General features: G+C 49.7%; 16 protein-coding genes across 16 annotated transcripts; 7 read left to right on the top strand and 9 right to left on the bottom strand.

Annotated features, from left to right (window-relative positions):
* Nucleotides 1-67: 67 nt before the first annotated feature.
* LDX57_002142 (class II aldolase/adducin domain protein) lies at nucleotides 68-1,285 on the top strand (the record flags this gene model as incomplete). Its single annotated transcript, XM_046083786.1, has 5 exons — nucleotides 68-332; nucleotides 443-703; nucleotides 789-921; nucleotides 994-1,162; nucleotides 1,211-1,285. The coding sequence occupies 5 exons, from the start codon at nucleotides 68-70 to the stop codon at nucleotides 1,283-1,285; spliced, it is 903 nt and encodes a 300-aa protein (XP_045939749.1).
* A 1,182-nt stretch (nucleotides 1,286-2,467) lies between these two features.
* On the bottom strand, nucleotides 2,468-2,896 carry LDX57_002141 (uncharacterized protein; the record flags this gene model as incomplete). The annotated part of the gene is made up of 3 exons (XM_046083785.1): nucleotides 2,468-2,472; nucleotides 2,538-2,738; nucleotides 2,860-2,896. The coding sequence occupies 3 exons, from the start codon at nucleotides 2,894-2,896 to the stop codon at nucleotides 2,468-2,470; spliced, it is 243 nt and encodes an 80-aa protein (XP_045939748.1).
* Nucleotides 2,897-3,473: 577 nt separating this feature from the next.
* LDX57_002140 (MDR/zinc-dependent alcohol dehydrogenase-like family protein) lies at nucleotides 3,474-4,622 on the bottom strand (the record flags this gene model as incomplete). Its single annotated transcript, XM_046083784.1, has 2 exons — nucleotides 3,474-3,767; nucleotides 3,828-4,622. 2 exons carry the CDS (start codon nucleotides 4,620-4,622, stop codon nucleotides 3,474-3,476), a joined length of 1,089 nt encoding a protein of 362 aa, XP_045939747.1.
* Nucleotides 4,623-4,923: 301 nt separating this feature from the next.
* On the top strand, nucleotides 4,924-5,154 carry LDX57_002139 (uncharacterized protein; the record flags this gene model as incomplete). The annotated part of the gene is made up of 1 exon (XM_046083783.1): nucleotides 4,924-5,154. One exon carries the CDS (start codon nucleotides 4,924-4,926, stop codon nucleotides 5,152-5,154), a length of 231 nt encoding a protein of 76 aa, XP_045939746.1.
* Nucleotides 5,155-6,500: 1,346 nt separating this feature from the next.
* LDX57_002138 (uncharacterized protein) lies at nucleotides 6,501-7,125 on the bottom strand (the record flags this gene model as incomplete). Its single annotated transcript, XM_046083782.1, has 3 exons — nucleotides 6,501-6,556; nucleotides 6,621-6,744; nucleotides 6,799-7,125. The coding sequence occupies 3 exons, from the start codon at nucleotides 7,123-7,125 to the stop codon at nucleotides 6,501-6,503; spliced, it is 507 nt and encodes a 168-aa protein (XP_045939745.1).
* Nucleotides 7,126-7,375: 250 nt separating this feature from the next.
* LDX57_002137 (uncharacterized protein) lies at nucleotides 7,376-8,383 on the bottom strand (the record flags this gene model as incomplete). The annotated part of the gene is made up of 1 exon (XM_046083781.1): nucleotides 7,376-8,383. The coding sequence occupies one exon, from the start codon at nucleotides 8,381-8,383 to the stop codon at nucleotides 7,376-7,378; it is 1,008 nt and encodes a 335-aa protein (XP_045939744.1).
* Nucleotides 8,384-8,695: 312 nt separating this feature from the next.
* Nucleotides 8,696-11,211, bottom strand: LDX57_002136 (Zn(II)2Cys6 transcription factor; the record flags this gene model as incomplete). The annotated part of the gene is made up of 6 exons (XM_046083780.1): nucleotides 8,696-9,767; nucleotides 9,826-10,824; nucleotides 10,877-10,950; nucleotides 11,008-11,041; nucleotides 11,100-11,107; nucleotides 11,173-11,211. The coding sequence occupies 6 exons, from the start codon at nucleotides 11,209-11,211 to the stop codon at nucleotides 8,696-8,698; spliced, it is 2,226 nt and encodes a 741-aa protein (XP_045939743.1).
* A 373-nt stretch (nucleotides 11,212-11,584) lies between these two features.
* On the bottom strand, nucleotides 11,585-11,737 carry LDX57_002135 (uncharacterized protein; the record flags this gene model as incomplete). Its single annotated transcript, XM_046083779.1, has 1 exon — nucleotides 11,585-11,737. One exon carries the CDS (start codon nucleotides 11,735-11,737, stop codon nucleotides 11,585-11,587), a length of 153 nt encoding a protein of 50 aa, XP_045939742.1.
* Nucleotides 11,738-11,956: 219 nt separating this feature from the next.
* On the bottom strand, nucleotides 11,957-13,234 carry LDX57_002134 (uncharacterized protein; the record flags this gene model as incomplete). The annotated part of the gene is made up of 1 exon (XM_046083778.1): nucleotides 11,957-13,234. The coding sequence occupies one exon, from the start codon at nucleotides 13,232-13,234 to the stop codon at nucleotides 11,957-11,959; it is 1,278 nt and encodes a 425-aa protein (XP_045939741.1).
* A 486-nt stretch (nucleotides 13,235-13,720) lies between these two features.
* LDX57_002133 (class-II fumarase/aspartase family protein) lies at nucleotides 13,721-15,207 on the bottom strand (the record flags this gene model as incomplete). The annotated part of the gene is made up of 3 exons (XM_046083777.1): nucleotides 13,721-14,651; nucleotides 14,704-14,943; nucleotides 15,005-15,207. The coding sequence occupies 3 exons, from the start codon at nucleotides 15,205-15,207 to the stop codon at nucleotides 13,721-13,723; spliced, it is 1,374 nt and encodes a 457-aa protein (XP_045939740.1).
* A 578-nt stretch (nucleotides 15,208-15,785) lies between these two features.
* On the top strand, nucleotides 15,786-17,249 carry LDX57_002132 (uncharacterized protein; the record flags this gene model as incomplete). The annotated part of the gene is made up of 1 exon (XM_046083776.1): nucleotides 15,786-17,249. One exon carries the CDS (start codon nucleotides 15,786-15,788, stop codon nucleotides 17,247-17,249), a length of 1,464 nt encoding a protein of 487 aa, XP_045939739.1.
* Nucleotides 17,250-17,586: 337 nt separating this feature from the next.
* Nucleotides 17,587-19,514, top strand: LDX57_002131 (putative MFS multidrug transporter; the record flags this gene model as incomplete). Its single annotated transcript, XM_046083775.1, has 6 exons — nucleotides 17,587-17,743; nucleotides 17,803-17,897; nucleotides 17,964-18,287; nucleotides 18,336-18,494; nucleotides 18,541-18,902; nucleotides 18,965-19,514. The coding sequence occupies 6 exons, from the start codon at nucleotides 17,587-17,589 to the stop codon at nucleotides 19,512-19,514; spliced, it is 1,647 nt and encodes a 548-aa protein (XP_045939738.1).
* A 355-nt stretch (nucleotides 19,515-19,869) lies between these two features.
* On the top strand, nucleotides 19,870-20,243 carry tfb5 (TFIIH complex subunit TFB5; the record flags this gene model as incomplete). The annotated part of the gene is made up of 3 exons (XM_046083774.1): nucleotides 19,870-19,888; nucleotides 19,952-20,103; nucleotides 20,196-20,243. 3 exons carry the CDS (start codon nucleotides 19,870-19,872, stop codon nucleotides 20,241-20,243), a joined length of 219 nt encoding a protein of 72 aa, XP_045939737.1.
* A 1,253-nt stretch (nucleotides 20,244-21,496) lies between these two features.
* HSP30 (Hsp20/alpha crystallin family protein) lies at nucleotides 21,497-22,211 on the top strand. The gene has a single exon (XM_046083773.1). It carries the CDS (start codon nucleotides 21,514-21,516, stop codon nucleotides 22,036-22,038), a length of 525 nt encoding a protein of 174 aa, XP_045939736.1. The 5' UTR covers nucleotides 21,497-21,513; the 3' UTR covers nucleotides 22,039-22,211.
* Nucleotides 22,212-22,836: 625 nt separating this feature from the next.
* LDX57_002128 (enoyl-CoA hydratase/isomerase family protein) lies at nucleotides 22,837-23,818 on the top strand (the record flags this gene model as incomplete). The annotated part of the gene is made up of 3 exons (XM_046083772.1): nucleotides 22,837-22,949; nucleotides 23,023-23,651; nucleotides 23,709-23,818. The coding sequence occupies 3 exons, from the start codon at nucleotides 22,837-22,839 to the stop codon at nucleotides 23,816-23,818; spliced, it is 852 nt and encodes a 283-aa protein (XP_045939735.1).
* A 2,424-nt stretch (nucleotides 23,819-26,242) lies between these two features.
* On the bottom strand, nucleotides 26,243-27,184 carry LDX57_002127 (uncharacterized protein; the record flags this gene model as incomplete). Its single annotated transcript, XM_046083771.1, has 1 exon — nucleotides 26,243-27,184. One exon carries the CDS (start codon nucleotides 27,182-27,184, stop codon nucleotides 26,243-26,245), a length of 942 nt encoding a protein of 313 aa, XP_045939734.1.
* Nucleotides 27,185-27,650: the final 466 nt, after the last annotated feature.

The raw sequence follows: 27,650 nt of genomic DNA, 5'->3' as shown, positions 1-27,650 counted from the left end.
TTCCTTGAATTTTCCTACGAACAGTGTCCCTCGAACCGTACGACCAGAAAACGAAAACGAACTCAACATGTCCACCACTACAACCACCACTCAACAGCTCCCGAACCGCACCATCGTCCCTCAAGATTTCATCCCGCCCGCAGAAAACAGCGCTGTTTTCCAGGCCCTTGCTCGCGGCGACAAAAATGGCAAGCTGAAGCTCCGAGGGATTCCCTCGTTCACTGACCCCCTGGCCAAGCGGCAATGGGTACGCGAACACATGGCCGCTGCGTTTCGGTTCTTTGGAAAACAGGGCTACGGGGAGGGTGTTTCGGGGCATATTTCTGTGCGAGGTTCGACTTATCCTCCCTCATTTCATTGACTTGTTGATTTGTGGATCATCACTGGGTGGTTTGATACTTGTTAGTCATTGAATGCTGATGAACTCCATTTCTCGGTCTAGATCCCGTCCTCCCCGAACATTTCTGGATGAACCCGTTTGCCAAACATTTCTCGCTTATGAAAGCGTCTGATCTTGTCCTCGTCGATGCGAACGGATTCGTGGTTGAGGGCGGAAACCAGGCTGTTATCAACGAGGCCGGATTCATGATTCATTCTGAGGTGCATCGCGCTCGGCCGGATGTTATGGCTGTGGCGCATACGCATGGCGTGTATGGGAAGACGTGGAGTTCGTTTGGAAAGCCAGTGGAGATGATTACGCAGGGTGGGTTGTTCTCGTCTTGGTCCAGTGTCTTGGGCTTTCGGAAACGGAGTAGGTGTTGGTGAAGAAAAGACGCTGATTGGTGTAGATGCATGCAACTTCTACGGCAAGTTGAGCGTATATGAAGAGCATGGTGGCATTGCTCTTGCACAGGACGAGGGTATAGCGATTGCAAATGCGCTGGGGAAGGATAACATTGCATGTATCTTGCAGAACCATGGGTTTGTCACCTCTCTTGCGGATACGCATTCCTTGGCCAGTTATTGCGTCGCTTTTACTAACCGATATGGCAGATTGATCACCGTCGGCTCCACAGTTGACGAAGCAGCCTTCCTATTCTACAGCCTCGACAAGGCGTGTCACTCACAGTTGATGGCCGAAGCTGCGGCCGCGAACGGAGTCCCGAAGAAGATCATCACAGACAAGGTAGCTCAGTTCACGGCTGACTCTGTGCAGGATCCGGTATGATTGTCTCTTCCTAGTCTGTGGGAGGATGTTAATGTGTTGCAGCATAACTTTTATCTTGAGTTTCAGCCCGAATTTGAGCTTGTTGTGGAGGATTCTGGAGGCAAGGTTCTCCTGTAGTCACATATTGAGAGTTTCATGGGAACAATCGCCGGGGTTTGACGAACTTTGATCTTGACTTTTTTGACGCCGTGTTTCTTGCATGGTTGGAGACTTGATTGATACATTTCAAACCCTTTTGCAATTCGGCAACCCACTTTCTTACTCTCCGAGGTGACGAACTGATGATGGCTGCTTCTGAATAGGGAGTCGTACCATGGGACCAGTGGAAGTTACTCAGTTCGTTCCTAGAATCAGACTGTCTAGAACGGACCAAAGAATTTGAACATTAATATTTCTCCGAGTCTAAACTTTTGAAGAGGTCTTTGCAAAAAAAAACTAAGACTTTCGTTCTGGAATTGTCATTAGAGCCAACTTCAAACGGGCATAAATATTAATATCTGTCTGTCTGGAATCGCTGATATTGATCAGGAAACTAACTTGCTTCTAGCGAATATAAGACGCATCAAGAGATAGGGTATATATCTATCTTATTATAAATACTATAGCCGTGTTCATTTCTGGTCCTAGACTAACCGCGATAGCTCGTTTTACGACTTTATGTCTGGCTGTCAATATCGTAAGGATGAAGATAGAAGTTGGAAAGAATTGAACTGGTTTGCATGGGGTCTTGTCAAAATGCCACCTAGCCACAGCTGGATCCCGACCGAGGAAAATTCATCTGTCATGAAGAACTGGATATGATGATGCGCACCAGATTCGGCGGAGACGACTACTTGCAAGGGTACAGAAAGAAGGCCGAGGTACTACGTTTATCAGAAAGCGTTAGGCATTTAGCTACTGGCTTTGGTTAATTAAACCTTTCTGAGAAGTGATATGTCTGCTTACTAGATACGTTAAACTAACCAGGCTTCTGCAGAACGAGTTCTTGCTATATCATTCAAGGAATCTCTGCTGTACGGTCCAAAGGGATTTTGAGCCTTCTTTGGTCATCCTGGATCCAACTGCCATTGGAAGTAATTATGAATTGAATGCTATCAGGCACACTTGCTAAAGAAAAGCCTGCAAAAGATCGCAAGGGAGAAATCAACAACCATCGAGTGGCCCTTGGCCAGCGCCTTTGTGAACTCCGTCTCGATGTCCATTTCCGCTTCTGAGCTAATTAACCAGAACTACCTCCTTCAGAGCATCTATAATGTCCCTCTGCGAAGCCGCGTTGGCCTCAACAAGGGGGCAATTGCTTCAGCCTAGATTTGTAAGTATATAGTTGGTAAATTCGGAGCACAGGCATCTTGAACAGGTAGACACTTACAATGACCCGATCTCTGCGTGAAGTCTGCCTCGGGGATTCGCTTGATATCTTTCTCGCGTTTCTTTGCCTCGATGACAGCCATCTCCTCAGGAGTCTTGTCCTTCTTGGCTTTGTCTTTCTTGGCCTTGTCTTTCTTGGCCTTGTCTTTCTTGGCCTTGTCATCCTCCTCGCTGTCCTCGTCCTCAGTGTCCTTCTTCCAATCTTAAGGACTCCATCTAGCCACGACAACAAGCTTTTGGACATTGTGCTAATAGAAGTAAACAGTTAGTACCGCTGCAATTTGACATATTTGATCAATGAAGACTTGCAACAGAATATTTACACTGAAGGCCCTGCTCGCGGCTTATGTGATGCCGCATGAGCCCCCGTGGCTCATTGGCCACGACATATCGATGATCGACCCACGGGGTCGCGACGGTGTTGGCCCTGGCGAGCACTTCGAAATTCTCCTATGCCGAGAGTCCAGCCACATGGTCCATCCTGTGGATGGCATTGGATGTTGTATGATAGGAGCCTATGTTGAGCTCGTGCTCAACTTGATTACCTCTTTGGCAACCGACTGCCTCAGATAAAGATCTTTATGAACGATTTTGTGGCTCCATTTCGAAGTAGGAAGAAGATGGATGATGTGGGAGAGTGTACAGCTACGGAAGAGGGATCTTTACTACTAATAGCTGGCCATGGATTCACCATCAAGCTAGATGAAAGCCAGCTCGCCAGGAGGTGAATTGTATATACGATTACTTCACGTTCGCTGTAACTCCAAGTCACTGATATTCCCTGTTTCCCTTGACAGTATCTCAGTCACCGCTTACACAACACAGGGACAGGATTCTATGAATCCGAGTTCAAACAGTATTCACATCCCTTTCAGCTGCCGAAGCAATTAAAGGAAGTTTCATACAACCCTAAGCATTGCGCGTAGGGACATGGTACCTACAGCCTGCACTGCTCCTCGGAATTCAGTTTGATGACCAACTTTCCAAGCTGGCTACCAGATCTCAGCATATCGAACAGTTCCTCAATTTCATGAAGGTTCTCGATTCCATTTACCACTCGGGAGATGACCGGCACGATTCGCTTCTTCCTAACGAAGTCTACCATCTGAGCAAACTCTCGGCGAGATCCCAGCGCCTTGCCGCAGATGTCGAGATTTTTCAATATGACGCGCATCGGCACGGATAGTGACGGCGCTCTAGTCATGCCGTAAGTGACTACTCTCCCTCCAGCCTGGGAATATGTTAGCAGCTGCGAATCTATAAGCCATCATAGCTGTGCCTCGGTATTCACCTTGAGCAATGTGACCGCCCTATGAACAATATCTCCCCCAGCACCATCGATCACCGCATCAAATTCCCTTCTCTCCGGCAGCAAATCCAGCAATCGGTCTTCCCAATGCTCCTTCGTGTAATTAACTCCCCCTTTTGCCCCCAACCGCATCGTCATATCCAACTTCTCTCTACTCGAACTCGTAACCCAAACATCCGCTCCCATGTGCACAGCAAACAACAATGCCATCAACGCAACACCTCCCCCAATCCCCGTGATTAGAATCTGGCTTCCGGGTCCACACATTCCCTCCCCAGCCTTGGTCATCAGCGCCCTCCACGCCGTCAGTCCGGTCACAGGGAGCGCAGCAGCCTCGACATCCGATAGATGCGGCGGAACGAGCTCCACCCCATCCTGCTCAATGACCATGTACTCGGTCAACGTTCCTCGAGCATTATACCTCGTTCCGCCCATGACCCGGACGTATCCGCCTTCCTCCGGACCGTATGGAGACGAGGACCACCCCATGGAAGGGTATATGATGACGCGTCGGTTCAGCCAGTCCGGCGAGACATCGGTTCCGATGTCGACGACGATTCCGGCGCCGTCGGCAAGAAGGGGCACCCCGAACGTGGTGCCAGGATAGAGGTGCTGGCGTAAGAAGTGATCGCGGTGGTTTAGGGCTGCGGCGGAGATCTTGATCAGCAGGGAATTTCCGTGGAGAGGCGGAATCGGGGCACTGCGCAGGACAAGTGGGTAGTACACCTTGCCTGGCAGGCCGGGTGTCTGGGAAATTGTTACGTATTTGGTTGTCATTGGGATTTACTATTTCTTTTTCGAGTCTTCCACAGAATGAGTGTGTTCATTTAGTGGAAGTGGGGGGTTTGGAGTGAAGATTGAGAGCGCGGAACCAAAACAGTATTCACCATGGATCGAGCAAAGGCAGTCGGTTCAGAAAGGCGTATTCATGAGCTTAAAATTCACATAGTCATAATGAGCGAATATTAGGTTCACGGTGGACAGGGGCTTCAGGAACTGCATTCTTCCTCAGCACGCCTGAGCTTTTCTTGATTTCTTTTCCTGTATTATTTCTTTCTTGTCGCTGACTTTCATCAAAATGGCTGAGAGAGAATTCTTTCTTCCCAGTTTCATCGGCCAAATCATTTCTTTCTCGGACCCTGACTCCCGCTGGAGACTCACCTGCAAGCTGCGCGAGAAGTATAGCCAGCTCACATACAACGACACTCTTATATGGCCAAACAAGCCTGGTGAAGCTTATGGCACATTCCTGTGCACGAACTGCGATGACGCGAGCCACGAGGCCGTCATGCGCATTGTGATGCAGTAACTACACCCTCTGGCTCCTATGATAATATTAATCTAACCAATGCCTGTCTAGAATTCCGTTCGCAGGCTCCGAGTACGCAGGACCCCAGGATAGAGCCAGGCAAGGTGTCCAAGCCCTCCCCAGGCAGGCCCAGGACATGCTGGATGCGCTTGATTTGCTCAGGCAGCGTAACTCTGGATCGGGCCCACGACTCCTAGGCGTCGCACACCCAACCCACCTTGACGAGAATCTTGTGTCTGTGCCCCGTAGATTCTTTATGTGCCTGCTGCTTGAAAATCTGCCGGGCCAACAATTAGGTCCTTGGTTCTGGGACCTAGATCGTGGCACGCGGGACAGAATAAGAGCCTGTTTTAAGAACGCCTGGATGTCAGTCACCTAAATCTTACATTCATGGAACTCTTGCGTTGACCATCGAGCTGACCTGCCCTTAGCGAATGTTCTCAGATCACGGAATACGGTTTTATTCCAACAATGACAAAATTGTTCTGGGACGAAAGGACTAGCAGAATGTATGTCCCTTTACTACTACTAAGGTCATTTTTACATCCGCTGGCAAGCTAACCGCCTTAGCTCCTTCTACGACTTTTGCTCTGGTCTCAAACGAGATTATGATGAAGATGGAGACTGGAACGACATTCAATGGTGCGCCTGGCGTTTTGTGAAGAAGCCACCTGGTCTCACCAGGGTCCCAACAGAGGAAGATTTATTGACAATGAAGAGTTGGAGATGATGAGGGTGGTGATGTGTTTGCTGCCACTCAATCGAGATTCTCTTGCCCGGATGATACCCATCTATTTACACACTGAATTATGCAGGCTCTTCGCCCGAAGGAAGGAGAACATCCACAAATCTAGCAAACGATTAGGCTGACGCTCAGCAACTCGTAGCAACAAGGCTTCCTGATCGGGTACACGACCTGCTTGGCCACTTCAGTTGCCTGCAGAGTATTCATCTCCGCGAGAGGCCTGTAGGCCATATCCATACCCAGAGTTGCATTAGATAAATCAAGTGCACTACAAAAATATGCACATTTAAACCCGTAGCTGCCATACGTCCACTGCTTGTTTACCGGGCTATACCAAGCGCTGTACACTCCTTTCGCTCCGTTCCATGTCTAGCCACTGCGTGCGTCACTGGTGGTGGTAAGCCAGCCGCCATCTAAAGTCCATACTCGCTCATCTGACCAAAGGGGAATTGCTACAGTAGGGACTACATCAATTTACACCGAAGAATACGGATTGTTCACTTGAAAACCATGTCCATTGTAAAAAAAGAAAAAAAAAACGAACCCTAGACTAAACTTTTTTTTTTGAAAAAAAAGAAAATAAAACCGAACAACGAAAGCCCTACTGGCCTTTGGCCAAATCCTCCTCGTACAGCTTCTCAATGTCCATAGGGGCCTCTGGGAAAACCGATCAGAATCTACTCAAGTATTATAGTTACTCAGGGTCAAGGAGCTGACTTACGCAACTCCGGGTGAAGCGCCAACTCCGCATCGCGCGCTTCGAGCGCAGCAATCCTGGCGTTGTTCTCCTCGATGTCCTTCTTGGAGGCCTCGTTGGCCTCCTCGAGCGCGGCGATCTCGGCTTCCTAAATTTGCAACTAGTTAGAAAATACAGTCATCTTGGAGAGGTAGACACTTACAATAAGCTGACGGAGTTCGGCAACCTGAGCCTGTAAAACTTCTTCGGAGGAGACGGCCATGGTGAGGTGGTGGTGGTGGTTGTTGTTGTTGTTGTTGTTGTTGTTGTTGTTGTTGTTGTTGTTGTTGTTGTTGTTGTTGTTGTTGTTGTTGTTGTTGTTGTTGTTGTTGTTGTTGTTGTTGTTGTTGTTGTTGTTGTTGTTGTTGTTGCTGCTGCTGTTGTTGTGATGAGATGGTGGACGAGGGAGAGAAGGAGGAAGAGATGGGGGGGACTGTCGTGGGAAGGCAGAAATATTCATTCTTTCGAGGGGCGCCAGATCACCTTCCATTACAGTGGGTATTTGATCTGTTTGATCCCAAGGCCTACACAGGCTGAAGCCAAGTTATAACAGGACGCCATACAAGTTTCTATAGTCGGTTGTTTGCTGCTTGGGTAAGCCTAATGGCGGCTGGGTGTATTGTTACATACCACAATACGTCGGCTATTGGCAAATCACAAGTCAGGATCAGGAGAGAGGTGTACGGTAGGTACGGTACCTTACCTTACCTTACCCAACTGGGAGTGGAATCAATAGCAGTTCAATAAACCACCGGCAATCCAGCTCTCTTCCTTTCTTCATACAGTTCATCAATACTTGTAAGAACCAACTTTGCGGCAAACCCAGTCAATTGCTGTCGTTGTCTATCGACATACTCCTTCAGGCGACGGTCGACAGCATGCACTTTGACCACAGACCCGTCCAAACAAATCCGGATAGTCCCAATGCACTTGTGCAAGGTATGCCCAAACCCCCTCAGGAAAAGGCCTTGCATGTCCAGTGCATACCCGATATAATCGCTGATCAACTTGACCAACCATTCAGGCCAAATCATGAGTGTTTCGACTGTGTTGTACGGCCATGTATACGACGTGCGAGGATCCTTGTTATCGCGACCTTGCAACCAATTCTCATAACTGATGCTCCGGGGTGCTATCAGACCACTCGGTGTCTCGACATTCAGCGTCAATTCGTTGATGGTAAACGGGTGCCTATCGTGGGCTGGGGGGTTAATTTCCGGATCTTCCGCAAGGGGGCCACATTCGAGAAATCGGGAGAGGAGATAGAAGAAACACCAGACAATTGGCGGCGCGCCATCGAAGGGAGTAAAACGGTACTTCCTCCCATCTAGCGTTGGGCTGGTACCAGTGATGCGAAGGGTCACGGTCAGTTTATTGACGTGCTGACACGGAGGTGTGAGAAAGGTCCATGTCGGCCAAAGTTCTGTTTCGTTGACGAGCATGACGTCCAGGGCGTAATGGCTTGAATTCGAGAATTGTGCCAGTCTCCGTCGCGTGAGTTCGGCCAACTGTCGATTGACAAGGAGGAGGGTTGGAGAAGCGGATTTCCAGTTATGGTAGGGCGCTTCCTGATTTTTGCAGTACATGACATTGTCGCGACCATCTGGCGTTGAACTTGTCAAGGTCTCAAGCTCCCGTGGCCATGCGACGCGATCGCTAGTTGAAACTGGCGAGTCCTGGTGCGTTATTACAAGCTCAACGATGCGGTCAAGCAGCTCACTGGGGAGATCGAGGATGTTTAACGGCATGGTTTGGAGAGTGAGTTAGACCTTGGATTGTAGAAGCTGCATGACCCTGCAGTAGAAATGTTATTGCAGTGATATGTAATCGCTGACGCAGGGATTGAAAGACTCAGCCTGGCGACAACACTCAGTCCTGATACCCCGCAGCGGCTGGCCGCACTAAGAAACATCCGTGCTCGTGCTTCTTCCCTGTGTATCCCCTTCTCGTCAATGCTACCCATCTATTCCCAGGAGCTGAAAGTTCTATAGGATGTGCGTTACAATCGGCCTAGCACCACACGTTTGTCTTATAGACGTCTTTTGACCTCGGATCCCAACCTAGCTATCCCATGGTATTAAGAAAGAGTCGGTAAATTCAAAGACTTCCATTTGGTTTATCTCGTCGATAGACAGCGGTGGCCACATCGACGCGGCGTATTCGGGAAGGGCCGAGGCTTCCAAGCTTTGAAGTGCACCAAGGTCTGAAAGAGCCGAGCTAAGCGCGGCAGGTGGTGCTTCTGTCGGGATTGCTGGATTCTGGTTATGACCGATAGACGGGGACTCCCTGTCCATCGTTTGGATGAACAGACGGTGGAGGTACGAGGCTGTTTGGCGGAGTGTTCGCGTAGATTCCGTTGCAGATAATACGTTCGTGGCCCCCGAAACCATTGCTTCGTCTAGTGATGCTGCATGTTTTGTTAAAACGTTAACAGTGGTGCAGATGAGAGGTGCCAAATTAGACATATTTGTTGCAGCTCGAGGCGGTCGGGCCAGGTCCTCGAACCACCGATCGTACAAGAGCATCAGCCCACTTTGGAAGATGAAATGATATCCCAGCGGCCACAAGCGTGTAATCAGGTATTCCGACTGTGCATATTCGAACGCCAATACTAAGTTCGTTGCCGATTCCACGCATGATTGCAGGCTGTCAACAAACTGCGGCTCCTGGGGTCCAAATGTCAATGCGGGACGGTGTATTAGCATGACGGTGAGTTCCCCCAATATGTAAAGCCAAAGTGAGCTGAAATCAAGTTGTTGCGATGAAAGAATTGCGGTGCTGCTGTTGTGGATATTATCGCGTTTGGCGTGGACTTCCTGCTGAATGAGCGCCAGCCCAGGTAAGGCCGACTGGACATTTTGCTTCCACACCTCAATTTCCCGTTGAAGTCTATGGATCTTTGCTACTCCACCACGACGGTTTGTAGTTGTGTACATCTGCTCGAGGCACCGGGAGAGAATTTGTGTCAAAAGGACGTGATGAAGAAAGGGCTCAACATTGGTGGTTTCGCCTGGTAAGGGATAAGAAAGCTGGTCACAGTATAGGTCGTCGTAATCCGTGTTGATTGGAAGATCAGTATCAGTGTCTGCTAGCTGGACAGTCCTGGGAAGTCCATAAATGGTACTCGAATGTCTACCATAACAGTTAGTATTCGCAAGATTCCAAACACACAAACAAGGCGGATTCGTACACGTCAAGAGCAAACACGGCCCACCATAGGCGCTTCCGCAGCTCAGCTTCACCAGGGGGGTGTTTAAATCGCCTCGAGTGGCGATGTAATCCCAGTGATTGGGCCAATCTGACCGCTGTGCCAGAGACTCTGATCGCCAACGAGTGTTGCGAAGTTGTTTGTAGGTAAAGTATATAGATAATCAGAGCTTGTAGACTTGAAAGGTCTCCGCGACATGGCATGCGGCCATACAAGCTGCTCGTAATGTCGTTGTAGTCCAATGGGTGAGCGGGGCCCGAGGATGAATTATTGCTCTTCCCAGACTCAATTGCCATCAAAGCATATACTTGGAGTAGAAATGGCACGACTCGCCCTCGATCAACCAAGAAGAGAGACGAATCTGTCATGATATTTTCCAGGGTTTGGAAGAATTGCTTTGATAACAGGACAGGGTACAAAGACCCCCAATTCTGTAGATACCTCTCAAATATGCCCTGAATCGCAGGCACCCCTACATTGCGAATGTAGTCACATTGAGCCTGGTAGCTGGTCACAGAACCAAATGTACCACCAGCTCTTCGATCCACGAACACGTTTCCGGTTGAGGTACCGCGTATATGGGTGGGCTGAAGCACATGAAGTCGAAACAAGCATTCTGGAAAGTGCTCACGGGACGTAAATGCAGCTTGGTACTGCTGTTGTGCTGACAGGATGAAATGAACACCGGTGGTCGAGCCCGCAAAGAATTCGGCATTGTCATCGCCTAAAACTAGTCGTCCAAGATGTCCCACCACGGGTCCGGTGGATGAAACTGGGTTGCGGTCTTCTCCTTGTTCAGCTAGCCCACCATTGCTGCGAGACAGCCCATTCACGTCTTTGAGCCGTTCAATTTCTTCAGCCTGGGAAGCGATGGTGGCATCGAGCTCACGCTCGCGGGTAGAGGCTACTTGCAGCTGGTTTCGAGCTGTCTCTAGCTCCCGGTGAAGCTCTTGAATGACCTCATGGATTGGCTCTACGTAGCTATGCACTTGTCAGTAACTGCAACACCTTGATGGCAAAGGACTCATCATACCCCCGAGGAGTAGTCCTTCTTCTCAGCTGAACGGACACAGAACACTCGCTCCCAGCTCTGTCGCATTTTCCACACTGAGCAATTAGCAAGGTAGGCAGCTTGACTGGCGAGAAAGGGGGCCATTTAACTACCTTAGGCCGACGTCCGTCGCACTTGATCCTTTTGCTAGTCTCGTTAGAATTAAAGTGCGATGACCAGAAGAAGCATTGCTCTTACACCCGACAACGATCGCTGTAGTATGCACAGTCGGAGTTAGTTTCATCATCATTCCACTATCATGCAGATGCTCCACTCACCAAACTTGAGCTGACCGCCTCTCTGTCATTGTCGGCCATGGATGACGGCGCTGATTGACATGGATGCTGCAGTGTAGACGGAACAAGTTGTGTCTCCGACGAGAATAGATCGTCGTTCGGCTCTGTGGAGGACGGGGAATGCGCTAGTCCCAGTTGGGCTATGGGCCACAGGTATGTGGAGTCCGGAATAGCCGACTATTCCGGCTGGCCTCAGGCCGTGGCATGATTCCTGGGGTGTTGACATCACAACAACCATCTCACACATTCCTCATCTCTACCTTAGCAAGGCCTCACTGAGAACTCATTTTATCTGAAATCTGATATTCCTGTATAGCACGTATGCCCATTCAATTGCTCTAATCAGACCATTGCGTCCTTTCTTCTCGTCCTCACACGCCCATATATATATCCCCTACACGTTCTCCTCGTGCTTCATGTCCGCCTTTTCCTCGACAAAGCTTTCTTCGACCGTAAGGTGAGGGTTCTTCTTCGCATATTGTACTGTTGAAAATACTGACGGGCTTTTACGAAAGACCAAATCGATTTCTTCGAGACTTCGACCCATTGTCTGCTTCAGTTAGCGGGAATTTGAAGGACGGAAAAGGAACAGAATTCACCTCTGGGTAGAAGAAGTACACAGAAAGGGGAATGCAGAACCCAATGCACGTGAAGACAATGTAGTACTGATATCCGATAGTGTCGATCGCCACAGGGGTAATCATAGTCACGGCAAAATTCCTGCAATGTTCAGTATTTATTCAGGTAACGGGAGATTGATATGCACTCACCACAGCCAATGATTCGCAGTCGAGATACTAGCCATAGCAACCCTCAGACGTGTCGGTGAGACTTCGGTGCAATACAAGAAGTTCGCACCAAGAAATCCGATAGGAATGAAAAAGTTGAACAGAAACACAAACAACACACTGACAACCGAGGCCGCATAGTTGGAATGCGGGAAGGAGGTCGCAATAGCCAGCCCCATCATGCAAGTTGCCATACCAGTACCACTAACCATCAAGACAAATCGGCGACCGAATCGATCAATGGTGAAGAAGGCGACAAAGCAGGACAGAAACTTCCACGTCAACGTTCCTCCCGACAGAATCCGAGATGTTTGAGACCCCATGTCCAGCCCGTCTTCGAATATAACCGTTGAGTATACCGAGATCAGGTTTCCGCCGGACATTTGCTGGTAGAATTGCAAGAGGATGCAAAGGCCAAAACGGTAAAGCAGTCTATCCTCTCCCATTTTCAGCAGGTCTCCCAAGGATGCTTTCTTGCCGGTCTGCTCCAAGGAGATCTCCATGGTTGACACTTCTGTATGGATCGTGGGGTCGTTTTCGGGAAGGTCTTTCAACGCGGCGAGGGTATTTTGTGCTTCGTGTATGCGGCCTTGTTGGATGAGCCATCGGGGAGACTCGGGCATGAAGAGGATAGCAATGCCGAGGACAAGAGAAAAGAAGATAGGAATTGCGATGGGAGCTCGCCATGACGCCGGACCGGTCTTGATTTGGTAGAATCCCAGGTTTATCCAAGCTTGTAGGACATAACCGAGCGAGATGAAGAGTCCATCCAGAACGACATGCTTTCCGCGGTTCTTCGAGCTGGAACATTCACTCTGCCAGGTTGGTACTGTGCCACTTAGCATACCCACACCGGCACCCAGGATCGTTCGACCAACAATCAGCTGGGCCAGCTGAAAAGCCGATGCCTCCAAGACTTCTCCAACGACCGTAAGTATAGCACCAGCAAGAATGACCAAACGACGGCCAAACTTGTCGGCCGTGTAGGAGCACGACAAGCATCCGATGAGAGCTCCGAGAGTGAAAGTCGCAACGACGACTCCTTGAATTGTAGCGTTTGAGCTCTTCTGGTCTCCCTCCGTCGTCTTAGTGTCGATCCTAGGGAAATGTTGAACAAAGTCTGACACCGACATAAGCCCACCTAAGTTGGACTGATTGTATCCAAACAAAATAAAGGCAGGACAGACAACCACGATCAACTGTGCTAGAGTCAGGGCACTTCCCCGGAGCCCCATGAACGTTGGTGATGATGCCATTCCGACAAGAGAAGGTCAAAAAACCAAAAATGGGAGAATGATTTCAGGTGACAGTTCCCCAGATGGGCGCCTAGATTTTTATACTGCATTTGACACATGTCGGTGTCCGGGGTACAGACGCATTAGCTGATCCGGGGTACAAAATCTCTGGGGATCGGAATTAGAGCTTAACCCGGGGAGTGGGATACCAGTGTGGGGGATAGTGTGTTATTCCTATAATCTAGCCGTGAGTTGTCTTATTCCAAGCGAGACGGTTCTGACAAGACTTTGTCAATGACTCAAGCTGATAGTTGGTTAAAGTGGTGACCTCTATCGCTTTACCAAAGTAGTTGACCGAAGTCTATGGTGTGCTCCTCTTAAGTGTGGTTTGCCCATTCACTTTCCATTTAATTATGCGAGCTCCAATCTCGAATAACTCTGGAAGAAGATTCTAAGTGAACATTGGAAATTCATGCCATTATGTATCTAAACTTGTCCGTTCGTGGTCTAATTCAAAGATGCCTTGAGCCCCGTGGCCCTTTTCAGAACATCATCCACCATCAACTGACCCGAACCCAGATAGTTCAAGGGATCACACAGCTGCGCCAATCTCTGTTCATCCAAATGCACTGTAACCTCTGCGTTTTCCTTCAGGACATCCAGCAGGATCTTGTTGTGTTCAATAGCCGACTTGCAAGCCTCATACACCACATCATGTGCCCGCTGTCGGCCAACAAACGGTGCCAGGCCCATCATGACAGCCTCACCAACAATCAAACCTCCAGTCGAATGAAGGTTCCTTTTCATGGAGCCCTCCTTCACACAGAGCCCTTGCAAGGCGAAGTTCGTCTGATGCAAAGCTCCCACCACGTACGTGAATGACTCGGGAATGGCAACCCACTCCAGATGCCACGGTCCCGACGCACGCTCAAAATCGACAACCATCGAATCCAGTCCCAAGGACGCATTAGCCCGCAGCAGCTTAGAAGCCGCCAAAATGACCTCACTTGAAATCGGGTTTCGCTTCTGTGGCATGGTCGATGATGCACCGCGATGAGGTACGAAAGGCTCCGACACCTCATCTAGTTCGTTCGACGACATGACAATAATATCCAGAGCAATCTTGCCGAGTGTGCCACCAATGAGTGCAAGAAAGTTGAGAATCTCCGCGATGTTATCGCGCGCCACATGCCACGTTATCATCGGATCCTGCAGGTCCAGCTCCCTCGCTAACTGTGCGCGCACGCGAATACCAGTGTCGTCGCTACCCAAGGAAGCGAGAGTTCCTGCCGCGCCGCCGAATTGCACCAAGAAGCACCTTTGCTCGATCTCGGATAGCCGTTCACGATGTCTGATGATGCTGGAGAGATATACGGCGCACTTGTACCCGAACGTACAGGGAAGAGCATGTTGCAAGTGGGTACGACCAGCCATGGGGCTTGATACCGTGGAATTAGAGTGGTTGAGAAACAAAAGAGCAGACAACTTACGTATCACGATGCTTTTCAGACAATGTCTGCAAGATGCCAATCAATGTGTCAAGGTCCCGCTTCACTAACTGCACACCCTTCTTGATCTGAAGAATACTCGCGTCGTCCATGATATCCTGAGTCGTGGCACCCCAGTGGATATACTTCGCGATCTCCTCGGGCGTGTTCTCCACCAATTGCATCACCAACGGGAGAACAGGGTACCCAACGATTTCCGTTTCTCGCGCAAGTCTATCGAAACTGTTCCATTCGTCAGCATTTGGGTTATAAACCGACCGAGCGTTCACGTTTCACGACATACTCGAGCTTGACATTTCCCAGCACCTTCGTGATCGCATCTCCGACGTCCGCGGGGATAGCACCAACTTCCGACTCCGCGCGAGCCAAAGCGGCCTCAGTTTGGACGAGGAACTTCACATATGCTTCGTCGGTGAAGATGTCGCGAATCTCTTCGGTGCCGAAGAGGTTTCGAAAGATGCGTGAGTCCAGGGCCGAGATCGACATGATGGCTAAGTTGTGGGTGTGATATTAAGAAGGAGAGATTAGAAATATGTCTCCGGCTGGAGAAAAGAAAATAAGTCGGGCGCAAAGCTATATTTATGGAGATATGCGCGCATCAGAGAGAAACTCGTGGGTGGATTCACTGGTTTGACCCAGAGTGAGGCAGGCCGGAATAAGACGCTATTCCGAGCATCCCGATGGGGGATCTGAGTAGGTACTAGTGATGAGTGCCCACTGCCAATTGCATTGAGAGACTGAATATGGATTTTACTGGTTGAGACCCCTCCGAGTGTCAATCCTTGAAGCACAAATCTGGTTCATCCTGATACTTTCTGACATGGTGGAAACACACCATGCAGTAGATGCCTCAGGCCATCCACCGGTCTCGCTGGCGCAGGTCCAAACAACAAGGCGTTGATGCCTCGCCCCCAACACGTGTCTGGGCAAAGCTGACTGACTCACTGGCTGTCACTTCGGCAGCTACAAAGCAAAGCTGCGTCGCCTATCCCTTCCGTGATCAACATGTCATTGAACTGATCTAGAATAGCAGGTTCTACTTTTATTTCTCTCGGCTTCCTACGATGGCGCTCCTCAAGCTCCCCAATGAACTGCTGCAGGCCATCTTGGCGGAACTGAATCTAGAGCGAGACATCAACGCGTTCGTTCAGACCAACCGCCATCTTTATCAAAATTTCAATAGCTTCCTCTATCGACACCATGTGAATCACTTCCGAGCCGTGGCCCTAACATGGGCTACGATCCGGGGGCGGGAAGAGACGATCCGGAAACTACTACTTGAGGGAGCTGACAAGGTGATCGAAACCCATAACAAGTCCAACTCGCCATTATTCCTGTCGGCAATGTGTGGCCACTTATCCATAACCAACTTCCTAGTGGAGCAAAACTACGACCCCGACGCTCGAAATGAGACTGGCCGGACACCCCTCTCGTGGGCTGCGCAAAATGGCCACATGGATATTGTCAAGTTTCTATTATCGAAAGGCGTCGATATGGACTCGGAAGATGAAGACAACCAAACGCCTCTTTTCTTCACAGTAGAGCGTGGTCACGAACTAATCGCCAAACTTCTGCTCGAGAAAGGCGCTCGACCGAACCTGAAGAATGCCGGCTTTCAGCGCACCCCACTGTTCTACGCCGCCGAACGGGGGACTTTGTCTGTGGTCAAGCTTCTTCTAGAGAAGGGTGCGGACTTAGATCCCACAGATATACACGGGCGAACGCCATTGTCTTTTGCAGCACAGAGTGGTCAGGAGTCAGTCATTCGGTTTCTCCTAGATCGTGGTGCCGACGTGGACGCCGCAACGAACCGTGGTCGAACCCCTTTATCGTGGGCAACTATGTTTGCCCATGATGCCGCCGTTAGACTTCTTTTAGAGCGGGGAGCAAACCCGAACTCCGCAAATTATGAAGGAAACACTCCGTTGTCCTGGGCAGCAGAGAGAGGGCACATCTCAACCGTTGAGATCCTGCGAGGATACGGGGCTCACATAGACGGTAAGGGGCTTAATGGCCAAACGGCCTTAGCATCGGCAGCACAAGAGGAGCCCGTGTCTACGGTCCGGCTCTGGTTGAAGTACGGTGCCTTTGTAGACACGCAGGACCAGTACCAGCGGACGCCTCTGTTTGTTGCCACATTATTGGCGCGAGAAGACATAGTACAGGCCCTTCTCGAGCACGGCAGTACTGCAATGGAGACCCCAACCTGTGCCGGACGTACTCCGTTATCCATTTCCCGTGAATACAAGCTAGGAAATATTTTGAAACTCCTAGCTGACGCCTCGGGTACTCATGTGGAAGTGGAAGAAACAGAAATGACACCCTCTGTGGTTGTTTCAGACTTCCAAACCTGCTGCGATAGCTGTGGCATTGAAATACCCACCTATGATTATAGCTTCAACTGCGCGCAGTGCAATGACACTGATTATGATTTCTGCGTTGAATGTTCTGCTTATGGTGCATCGTGTGGTGTGGAAGGCCATACTCTGGAGAGGCAGAATTCAAGGGCAACAGAAAGTTCGAACTAATTAGCGTACATTTTTCATGGCATACCTTACACGATTTATGAATGGATACGAGTGGCGAATTACTGCGAATAGAATCCAAACCCAATGATAATTTGACAGGTCAATAATGCTATCCAACAGCACCCAAGTGGATCCGGTTGGCGTCGATTACCTTATCTTAACCCTGATTATAAATGCGCCGTGTTTATTTCCCTTAATTCCGGCATCCGCTTCCACTTCCTCCGAACAACAAGCACGCCGGATTCCCCTCCTCGCACATCATCACCACTCGTCTACTCAATGGATCCAAGGGGTCCGATTCTTTTGATCCGACAAATCTTGGATACGTATCGCTATCATGGCTGAAGACCAACTATCTGGAGAACAATCGCCCTCGGAGGAGACGCCGCTCATCACGCGTGCGTCTCCGGCGATAGAAGAAAGTCGCATTCATGTCTCCTACGTCAGAGGGTCAATCATTGTTCTATCTATGGGGCTGCTGTTGTTTATTCAGAGTACGCTTCGATGAATATCTAGAATGGAGCTATGGACTCGGTACTAAACACCCTCATAGCTACCAACATGTCGATGATGACTACGGCACAGTCAGATATTGCGGCCGACCTAGATGCTTTTTCGGAGACAACCTGGTTCAATTCGGCTTATCTGGTATACCCTTCTTCATCTCACAGCTCAGCCTGAGGCCTGGACGCTGATTTCTTTGACCTGGCCTAGATTGCCGTGTCCAGTGTCACTCCCGTTGCGGGCCGACTCTCTCAGATCTTCAGGCCCCGGTTATACATTCTCTTCTCCTGTGTGCTTCTGGCTTCTGGCCTCTTCATCACCGCGGCTGCGCAAAGCCTTACAGTGTTTCTCCTCGGGCGTGCAGTGTCTGGATGTGGAGGTGGCGGTCTTATGATTACGGCTATCATATTGACCCTGGACCTGGCAAGCAAAAAGCGAAGAGGTCTCTTCATTGGGTTAATTAATGTTGGAATGACAACAGGTATTGCGACCGGTGCAGTACTTGCAGGTATACTGACGCCGACTTACGGATGGGTAAGTCAAACAGACCATTGTCATCCATCGGCTTGACTGACAGGTTAGCGTGTTATATTCTGGATCCAAGCCCCTCTTGCCTTGATTCTAGGTCCGGTCCAGTTTTTTGCTATTCCAAATGAACTTGGCGAAGGAAATTCACAATCTCAGGATCGGACGCTGCTACAAAAGCTGGCCAAGGTGGACTATCTTGGGGCCCTGGCTTTGGTATGTCCAACTCCGGAAATAGCTGGTTCAAACTAACATAATACAGGCATCATCCGTCTTCCTACTACTGTATAGCCTTGCGTCGCCCGAAATCGCTGTCACACCTATAATTCTGTTCCCTATAGTCTTTTCCGGCTTCTTACTGATAGAGTCGAATTTCGCTTCGGAGCCAATCATTCCGGTGGAATTGCTCAAAATGAGAAGTGTTCTGTTGACATGTCTAGCAGGCCTTCTATCAATGATGGCTCGTTGGTCTGTTCTCTTCTTCTCGCCCACGTATGCATTGGTGGTCCGTAACTGGTCTCCGGCGTCGGCCGGGTTGATCCTGGTGCCAACGAATGCAGGTTTTGGGCTGGGTGGCGTCCTAGTTGGATGGATCCATATCCGTAAAGCTGGAAGCTACTACATGTGAGTTTGGTCTTGTATCCTGTTATGCTCACCGATCAAACACTCTTTACTGACTGAGCTAGTTCCTGTCTTGTCACATTCTTTCTTTTCGGACTGTCAGAGCTTTCGTTAGCAGCGCTTTCCACGCCCGACTCACCCACTGCTGCTTATATATTCTTCACTTTCCTCAACGGTCTCTCCATCGGCGCAATGATGAACTACAGCCTATCACACCTCCTTCACCTCACCCGCCCGGACGTGCATTACATCGTAACCGCCCTACTCGGCATGTCGAGAGGATTTGCGGGGAGTTTTGGATCGGCAATTGGCGGAGGTTTCTTCCAACGGGAACTGAAACGAGGCTTAGAAACCGGCTTTGCCGACCATGGGTTGGGGAGGAACGATGAGCTCATCCGAAAGCTTCTAGGGAGCCCTGCGTTGGTGGGCAGCTTGACTGGTGTTGAGCGCGCGGTTGCCATACAGAGTTATGAGCAGTCTGTGAAGACCTTGCTCCTGGGGAGTTTTGTGATCACGCTTGTGGCGGTGGCTGCTCAGGCCGGGACAGGCTGGACGCCTTTTCATGATAAGGAGAAGAGGAGGGAAGATCTGGAGAGTGTAGACCGAGATGACTAGACCGATGGATGGAGACTGTCGAGGTTCATGTTCATACATATATAGCACTATCAGCAAAGTTTGTTTTGATTGTACATGTCATGAAAGGCTTTATCAGCAAACACCTCTTATCTTTTCTTTTGGTGTTATATAAAAAATCTCCTTGCTTCCGTCAAGCCAAATCAATGCCTGCCTTAATGCCTTGTTGCCTTACCGGCCTTGGCATTCGTCGTCGCCGATTAACTTCATCTCGGCGCCTTTCAACTTCCAGCTGGATAACACCAAAATTATCGCTGCACACACGAGCCCTCTGTAATCCTTGTCTTGCATTCATCTTCCTTTCACCTCCACACACTCGTTTTTCTAGGTATTAATTATGCCCCGCGCAGTCAGAGGTACGCATTACCCCAACGTTCACCCACCTTCAATCGACTAACAACGGATCCAACCAACCACAGGAGTTCTCATCGAATGCGACCCTTCCGTCAAAGCCATCATCCTGAAGTACGACGAAGAAAGACACGACTACATTGTCGAAGATCTAGACGATGACAGACACCTTGTCATCAAGGAAAGCCAGCTCGAGAACTTGAAATATCGGCTTGGAAAGGTAACAGAACACAGCACAGCGCGACGCCATGGACACGCTCCCTCGTCGTTCGCCTACTTCGGACTCGAGTATGCTAATCTTTCGCGTAATAGGAGCTCGATGATAAGGTCATGCAGCCGGATGAATCGGAATCTGAATAATTTATCGGTCGCAAGCCGCGCGCGTCGTATACGCTCCTCCTCCTTCGCCTCCCTCTTCACCTCCCGCGCAGTTCTCCGCTTCTCCTGATGAAAACATTGAGACTTGGATACTTGGTGGACTCGAAATGACGAAATCTATCAACGACTGAGTGGTATCCGACATCTGGCCAGTGTGATAGTGCCTCGAGCACCAAACCGCATCATGCAGCGTCGCGCTTACTCGAAATCGCAAGACATCATACTATCATACTATTGCGCCAGATACAACATGACCGAGAACATTCTGGGCTTTGGTGCATCAATAAAACATTCCCGGTCCAAGGAAGGTAGATGGACACTGGGTCACGGCTCGGTCGTACGTCAGAACCGGGGTCATTTGCTTGGATGCCAACTTATGTGATGGCCTGTCGCTCCTGTATTGGGCCAACAATTCCCGTGGAGACCTAAAGTCGATTATGTACTTCTTACTATCGAACCCATCACTACACAAATGTACGTTTGCGATGCCAGTGACCAGGTGTGGGGACTGTCAACTACCGGCGAATGAAATACCGAATACTAGGCGTGAGCTATTTGAGAAACAGTTATAATTAAGATGATAGAAATGGAATACATTATCAAGTATCAAATGGGGATTTTCTGAGTAACTACAAACTGTTGTTGGAGGATATATATATTTGTCAGTGCGGCAACGGGATTGCCATATTCGAAGCCTTCTTCGCAACTCAAATAACCGTTGTATATCCGTGTAGGAGAGATATTCAGACAGAGCCAGTAGCTTCTCACAAATGCCCACGCGTACTTTTGTTGCCGTCGCATCCACAACTATATCCAAGTTAAACCTGTAAATCACTGCGTGTTTGCCTGGTTTGCCCGGGATCAACAGCGCCAAGACACTAGTTGCATGTGACAGCAACGGCGGCTGAGTCATCCGCGCCACCATTGATCGCGTCGAAGGGCCGAGAACTTTCCCGTCCTCCCCGGAAGGCTCTCCCAAGCAGTCAACGTCCATTGCCTGATCATTCGAGCACCTTCAAGAACAAGGAAACCCTGGATATCCAATGCAATCTGGCATCATCTTCAATCCGCTGGGACATTCTGGAATCATGGCGCGCAGGTATATAGAGGGCCTCGAGGTCCGTCCAACGAGTTCTCATCATCATCAACAAAGCATCTACAAGTCTCAGGATAACAAGCAATCCTCTACAACAAACACACAATCACAACCTTTCTATCTCACTTGAACAAACTCTTTCCTACCACATCCAAAATGTCTCTCTTCCGAACCATCCCTACCGCCAGCGACTTCGGTCCTCTCTTCCGCCTCTTGGACGACTATGACGTCCACCGCTCCTCTCGTGGCCAAACCTCCGTGCGCTCCTTCGCGCCTCGCTTCGACGTCCGCGAATCCTCCGATGCCTACCACCTTGACGGCGAACTGCCCGGCATCGCCCAGAAGGACGTCGACATTGAATTCTCCGACCCCCAGACCCTCGTGATCAAGGGCCGCTCCGAGCGCGAATACCACACCCCCGAAGCCGGCGAGGGCGACAACGAGCCCGCCCAGGGCGAAAGCACCGAGGTCGCACAGACTGGCCAGAAGCAGGTCTCTAAGTCCGAGAACAAGCCACGCTTCTGGGTCAGCGAGCGCTCTGTCGGCGAATTCCACCGCACGTTCTCCTTCCCCAGTCACGTTGACCAGGAGAGGGTCAAGGCCAGCCTGAAGAACGGCATCTTGTCTGTGATCGTTCCCAAGGCTGCGGCCCCGTCTTCGAAGAAGATCACCGTCGAGTAAATGACTTGACCACTTGACCGTCGGTTGACGATTACGAGAATGAGAATACGATCCTTTGCTGTTTTCCTTGAGCTGTTTTGATTGTTGAGTTGACTGAGCTGGCTGAGTTGCACTTCAAATTGAGCTTACATTCCTTTGTACAATAATCTAATTAATCAATCAACTGCTACTTTCATTTTGATTCACTTATATCCCGTAGAAACTTGAGAGTACGTAGCACATAAGCATCTAGACCGAGCTCCGATCCCAAAAGAAGCTTCTCGCCTGAGGTGTAAGAGTGACGTCATTGCTATTTATGTACTCTGACCTCTCCTTTGAACATGATATCTTCGCTGGGCAAGTATCTTTGGCTATTAAGATCTCGTCTACACCGTAAACCGAGATGTAGCCCAGCAAACAAGAATAGCTTCACGACACATGGCTAGCAGAATACCTTCAACTATATAACTAATCTTCAATCCTGTAGCTACAAGTAACCGAGCCGAGGCACGTGAATGACCATGTTGCTTCACAACGTTTTGGGATCTTTGCTTTGCTCAGTATTTCCTAATACTTTACGATCCTCTGATCTATAAACCTGAACTGCACATCAACATCAACCCGTCCGACCCTTTAATCCTGAATCGAAACCCCAGACCCCACCTTCCAAACACAGCAGGACTGATAAACCCAATCTTATCAATTGCCGAGGTCCGTCGGCCGTTGGATAATTAAAGAGACAACTTCACCCCAACTTCATCTCCCTTCATCTACCTACGTCCACCTAAACCCGTATAATCTCACGCAAAACCGGACACCATGGCGAACAACTACTCCTACAAGTACTTCCAAGTCCACTTCCCGGCCGACCATGCCTACGTCGCGCACGTGGAAATCAACCGCCCGGACAAGCTGAATTCTTTTTTCGAAGCGTACGCACCAACCCAGCTTTCTGAGCTTCTCCCTCCTAAGGATTTAGACACCGAACAAGCTAACGAAAAGCAGCATGTGGCTCGAACTAGCTCAACTCTTCAACCAACTCTCCCACGACCCATCCGTCCGCGCGATCCTCCTCACCGGCGCCGGCGAGAAAGCCTTCACAGCCGGACTAGACGTCCACGCCGCCTCACAAGGTCTCCTCTCCTCCGACTCGAGTAACGAAGTTGATTCCGCCCGTAAAGCAGCACACATGCGTCGTCACATCAGTTCTTTCCAAGACTGTATCACCGCCGTCGAACGATGCGAGAAACCCGTGATCAGCGCCATGCACGGCTTCGCGCTGGGATTAGCCATCGATCTCAGCACGGCGACAGACGTTCGGATCTGTGCGCGCAACACGAAGTTTGCCGTCAAGGAAGTGGACATCGGAATCGCAGCTGATATCGGGACGCTGAGTCGGTTGCCCAAGGTAGTGGGAAATAACGGGTGGGTGAAGGAGGTGGCATTGACGGCGCGGGTGTTTGGGGCCGAGGAGGCCGAGAAGGTCGGTTTCGTGAATTCTGTCTATGAGGATAAGCAAAAGACGGTGGAGGCGGGATTGGCGTTGGCGCGGTTGATGGCGGAGAAGAGTCCCATTGCGGTGCAGGGGACGAAGGAGATTTTGAATTGGTCGAGGGATCATTCGGTTCAGGATGGTAGGTTTATTCCTTTGCGTTTGTGCGGGGTCGATGGGAGCTAATTGATGATGATAGGACTTCGGTATACGACTGTCTGGAACAGTGCTGCACTGCAGACGAAGGATGTCTCTGATGCATTGCTTTCGGGGATTCAGAAGAGGAAGCCTACGTTCGAGAAACTATGAATGCGTAAAATGGGTTGATTCGCTGTACATGTATGCCTACTATATCACTCCATTCACTTACAGAAAAGAGTTTATATAAATAAACAAAACATAACAGAATTTGGTAAGGTCAGATCAGAGCAGAGAAAACACATGTGATCCATCAAAACATAAGAAACACCGTTTGCATAATTGGAGCAGAAATTCCATTATCAACGATGGTTGCTGGCTTCCCTTGCAGGACTGGACGAACCTTCTCAAAAAGTTTGAAGACCATCACCGGAGTCATATTTGTTTCGCAGTTTCTGACTACTCGTGGAGCCAGACAATACTAGGATGCCTATTTCTCGAATAATGTCAGCAGTCAAGCTCACGGCATTCCAATACTCGAAAAATGAAAACTAACAATTGCTTTCAACATTCCGATCTCTCGTTCTGCTCGCCCCGTTCAACACTCCCAAGTTTATCTTCTGGGTCCCTTTCGAATGCCAACCAAGCGGCCCTTTCTTTGTCTTGAAACAAAACTACTATATCTTCTCCTTGAGTAGCTTCCATGATCTGATGATATGCTTTCCTGCCCTGAACAGCACAGTACTGCAGCCTCTCCGGTTCACAGTCAGGTTCATAAGGCGCAGTGGTTAACCACTCAACGTCCGGCGGTGATGGCAAACCACAAATCTTTTGGATTTTCTCAGGCGTCATGAAGTCGTTCACTATAATAGGGAACCGCAGCGGTGGTGGCCCCTTCCCGGCTAGAGCAAGCGCGCGAGCTTCGCGAGCTGCTGCCCAAGCCCCAGGTGGCCAGGGTGAACGGGCTTTGTCCTTTCGTGCTTTCTCTTCCTCGACCTTTCTCCGTCTTTCCTCTTCCGACCGCTGTACGACCTCTTCGTCGAACCTAACTTTTGGAGGCTGTGGATATTGCGGATCGTTGCCTTCATGAGTTTCAGGCATAGTTTAAGAAGGTGGTCTGAAAGAAAGATCGCGGTGTAAGTGAGCAATGCTTGGAATTGGAGGAGAAAACCAGAAAAAAAAAAGCATGAGCTGATGGTAGAGGAAGGATGGATATATTTGAGTACGATTGAGAGCGGGAGTTGATATGAAGCACGCAGAGCCAAAAGGGGTGTTGGAGGAAGTTCTGAAGGATTGATAACAAAAGAAAAGTAAATAAACACACAGAATCAGAGTCCCATCACTGGCGCTGACCCCGCCTCGGCGGCTCTTCGGCCTTCAACATCCCCATGGCTCGCATCAACTTCCACGATTCCAGCAATTAACTGTCCTTTCGACGAATCGTCCAAGGCCATTGTTCCCCGCGAGCACAACCTTTTGCATGCTTTTCTGACTCCATCCTACCAATCCTCAGCCCTCCAGGAACCATGCCTGAGACTCCCGACGAAGAGAACCAATACCATGCACAGCTCTCAGAAGTTCGCTTCGAATCATTCATTGCACTACGAGCAGGTGTTGTCGAAACCGCACAAAGGATACCCATGATTATCAACGAGTTCTTAACGCCCCGGGTTATTCAAGACATCTGCGATTTGCCTGAGGTACCGACGGTTGGATGGTTTACAACTACGTCTTGGTGTTCCGACGATAGTTTCCAATCGGAGACACTACAGTATTGCGAGCTTCCTGACCGAAGATCAAGGGCCATGATCGGAGAGGCATTCCCTGGAGATAGTTTATTCGTATGGTTTGAGGGCGAGAAGACATCTGCGTGGATCGCAACAGGAAAGCAGAGAATGAGTAAACTCCAGGCAGAGACAGCTTTCAAACTTTCAGAAGCAAGACGACAGAAGTTTGAAGAAGACAGAGCACGAAAGGAGAAGGACAAAAACGCATGCTGTCCGTGGCCTCTTGGAGCTTGGGACGCAGCACGCGCAGCTTGCACAGCTGCTCGAGCTGGAAAGGGACCGCCAGAGCCTTGGTTTCCTATAATTGTTAACGATTTCATGACGCCCGAGAAAGTGCAAAAGATTTGTGAACTGTCTTCACCGCCAGAGATTGGGTGGTTAACTACCGCACCCTTTGAGACTGACTACGCTCGTAAACCGGAGAGGCTGCAGTATTGTGCGGTCCAGGGTCTGGAATCATCTTGCTTGGTTAGAGATGCATCTCACGGAGAGAGTATACTAGTTTGGTTCGAAGGCAAAAGACGGGGTGCTTGGCTGGCTTCCGAAAAAGGCCCGGAGGATGATACTGAGTGTTGAACGAGCCAAGCAGGACAGGGTGTCGGAGTACTGAAAAACTGTTCAAGAGTTATTTGAGTGCACCCAGAGACCGTGGTTGTGTTAAGTACTTGGCCTTTCTGGGATACTTCTGAGGAGATCCGCGTGTAGTATCGGACGACCATAGGGGAGAATGAATGAAGATAATGGTGTCGAATTTCGAATCTCTAGTTCGGGGTGTGTGTATCAAGATACTATGTTGAGGTAACTCTTGTCAATTATCGGGATCGTCCCAGCTTCCCCTCCAAACCTCCACAGTCTCGTGTTCTGGAAGCTGGAAGTCCTCGCTCTTAAACGCAGAGTCCCAGGCTCTCACATCCGCAGGCTGCCTGGATCTACTATCGCATTTATGGACAAATTGAACAACGACTCCTACTTCTTTGAGTAGCTCGTTGGATGTGCGGGCATGTGCCTTGATAACATTATAATCACGCCACTGATGACCCCACAAAATCCGGAAATAGAGCGAGCTTTGCTCATGATGTCCAGCGTGGTACTGAATCAGATCATAAAGTAAACCCATGTAAAGACCAGTCCGAGAGATTGGAAGCAACATTGAAGGAGTTGGAGTCTCGGTGATAATACCTTTCGAAACGGTGATATCTCTGTCCGGGTACTCTTGCCAGGTATGACCTAGCGCTAGGGGAGCGGGCTGAGACACCGGCATTCGGCGCCAGCTGGCGCCCGCGCGAGTAAAGGCTTTTTGACGGGGTAAAGGCTCGACCGACAATGACAATTCCACATCTTCAGGCATTTCACTCCAATCGGCAATGCTATGATCATCCGCCCACCAGGGCATATGGGTTGTAAAGGCATAGGCGCGGTGAAAAGAATCCCAACGACTTAAATCGAAGAAAACGGTTCCAAAATGTTTGAAAAGCAATGGATTTAGAAAGGCCATAACGTCTCTTGATTTCGTGGTGCTGGGATACCAGGGATTGTCGGGGGTTGAGTAGGCCCACGCAGGTAGTCTAGGGGATGGGATCGGCTTGAAATAAAGGAGCTGTTGGAGCCGGATAGAATCATTGATGGTTGCCAACCAGTGCTTGTTTACGCGCTGAGCCGACAACAGGACGGTCGACATGTCCAGGTGGAGCGAAATTGCCTCCAACAGCTCTGGAATCGATAGAGCCGTGTCTGCTGCGGGGCCGGGCATGGCGTCGGCACCTTGCTAGATTGGAAATTGAAGACGAAGAAGAGATGTGGATCGCGGTGAGAGAGACAAGGATTGTAACTACCGTAAGGAGGGGGACTAGGTTTCTGACTAGTTAATGCCAATCCCTGCTAGTTATCTTCATGTGACGTGTATAACACGAACTACCACGTTAGTAAAGCAAATGATGCAGCATCGTCAGTGTATGACTGTAACTCAACTTGCGAATTGGCATATGGTCAAGTCGTTGTTGCAATGCTCTGGAAGGTGGATTGCTTTCGAGAATTCCGGACGTGGACAAGGCTGTTTCAGCAGTGGTGCTTGGCATGAATGGCCATGACTCGTGTCCCGTGGTGGATTCAAGACAGTTTGAGGTTAGAATACGAAGTAGGTACAGGTAGATGGAACGCGATAGTTGATCCAGGAGAGTAAGAAGGAGACAACGGCAGATCCGATGGTGGATGCCTGA

This window comes from Aspergillus melleus (assembly GCF_016097325.1).
Source record: "Aspergillus melleus strain CBS 546.65 chromosome Unknown contig1, whole genome shotgun sequence".
NCBI lineage: Eukaryota > Fungi > Ascomycota > Eurotiomycetes > Eurotiales > Aspergillaceae > Aspergillus > Aspergillus melleus.
The sequence above is the reverse complement of the archived record's forward strand: the minus strand, read 5'-3'. Positions and strand labels throughout refer to the sequence as shown.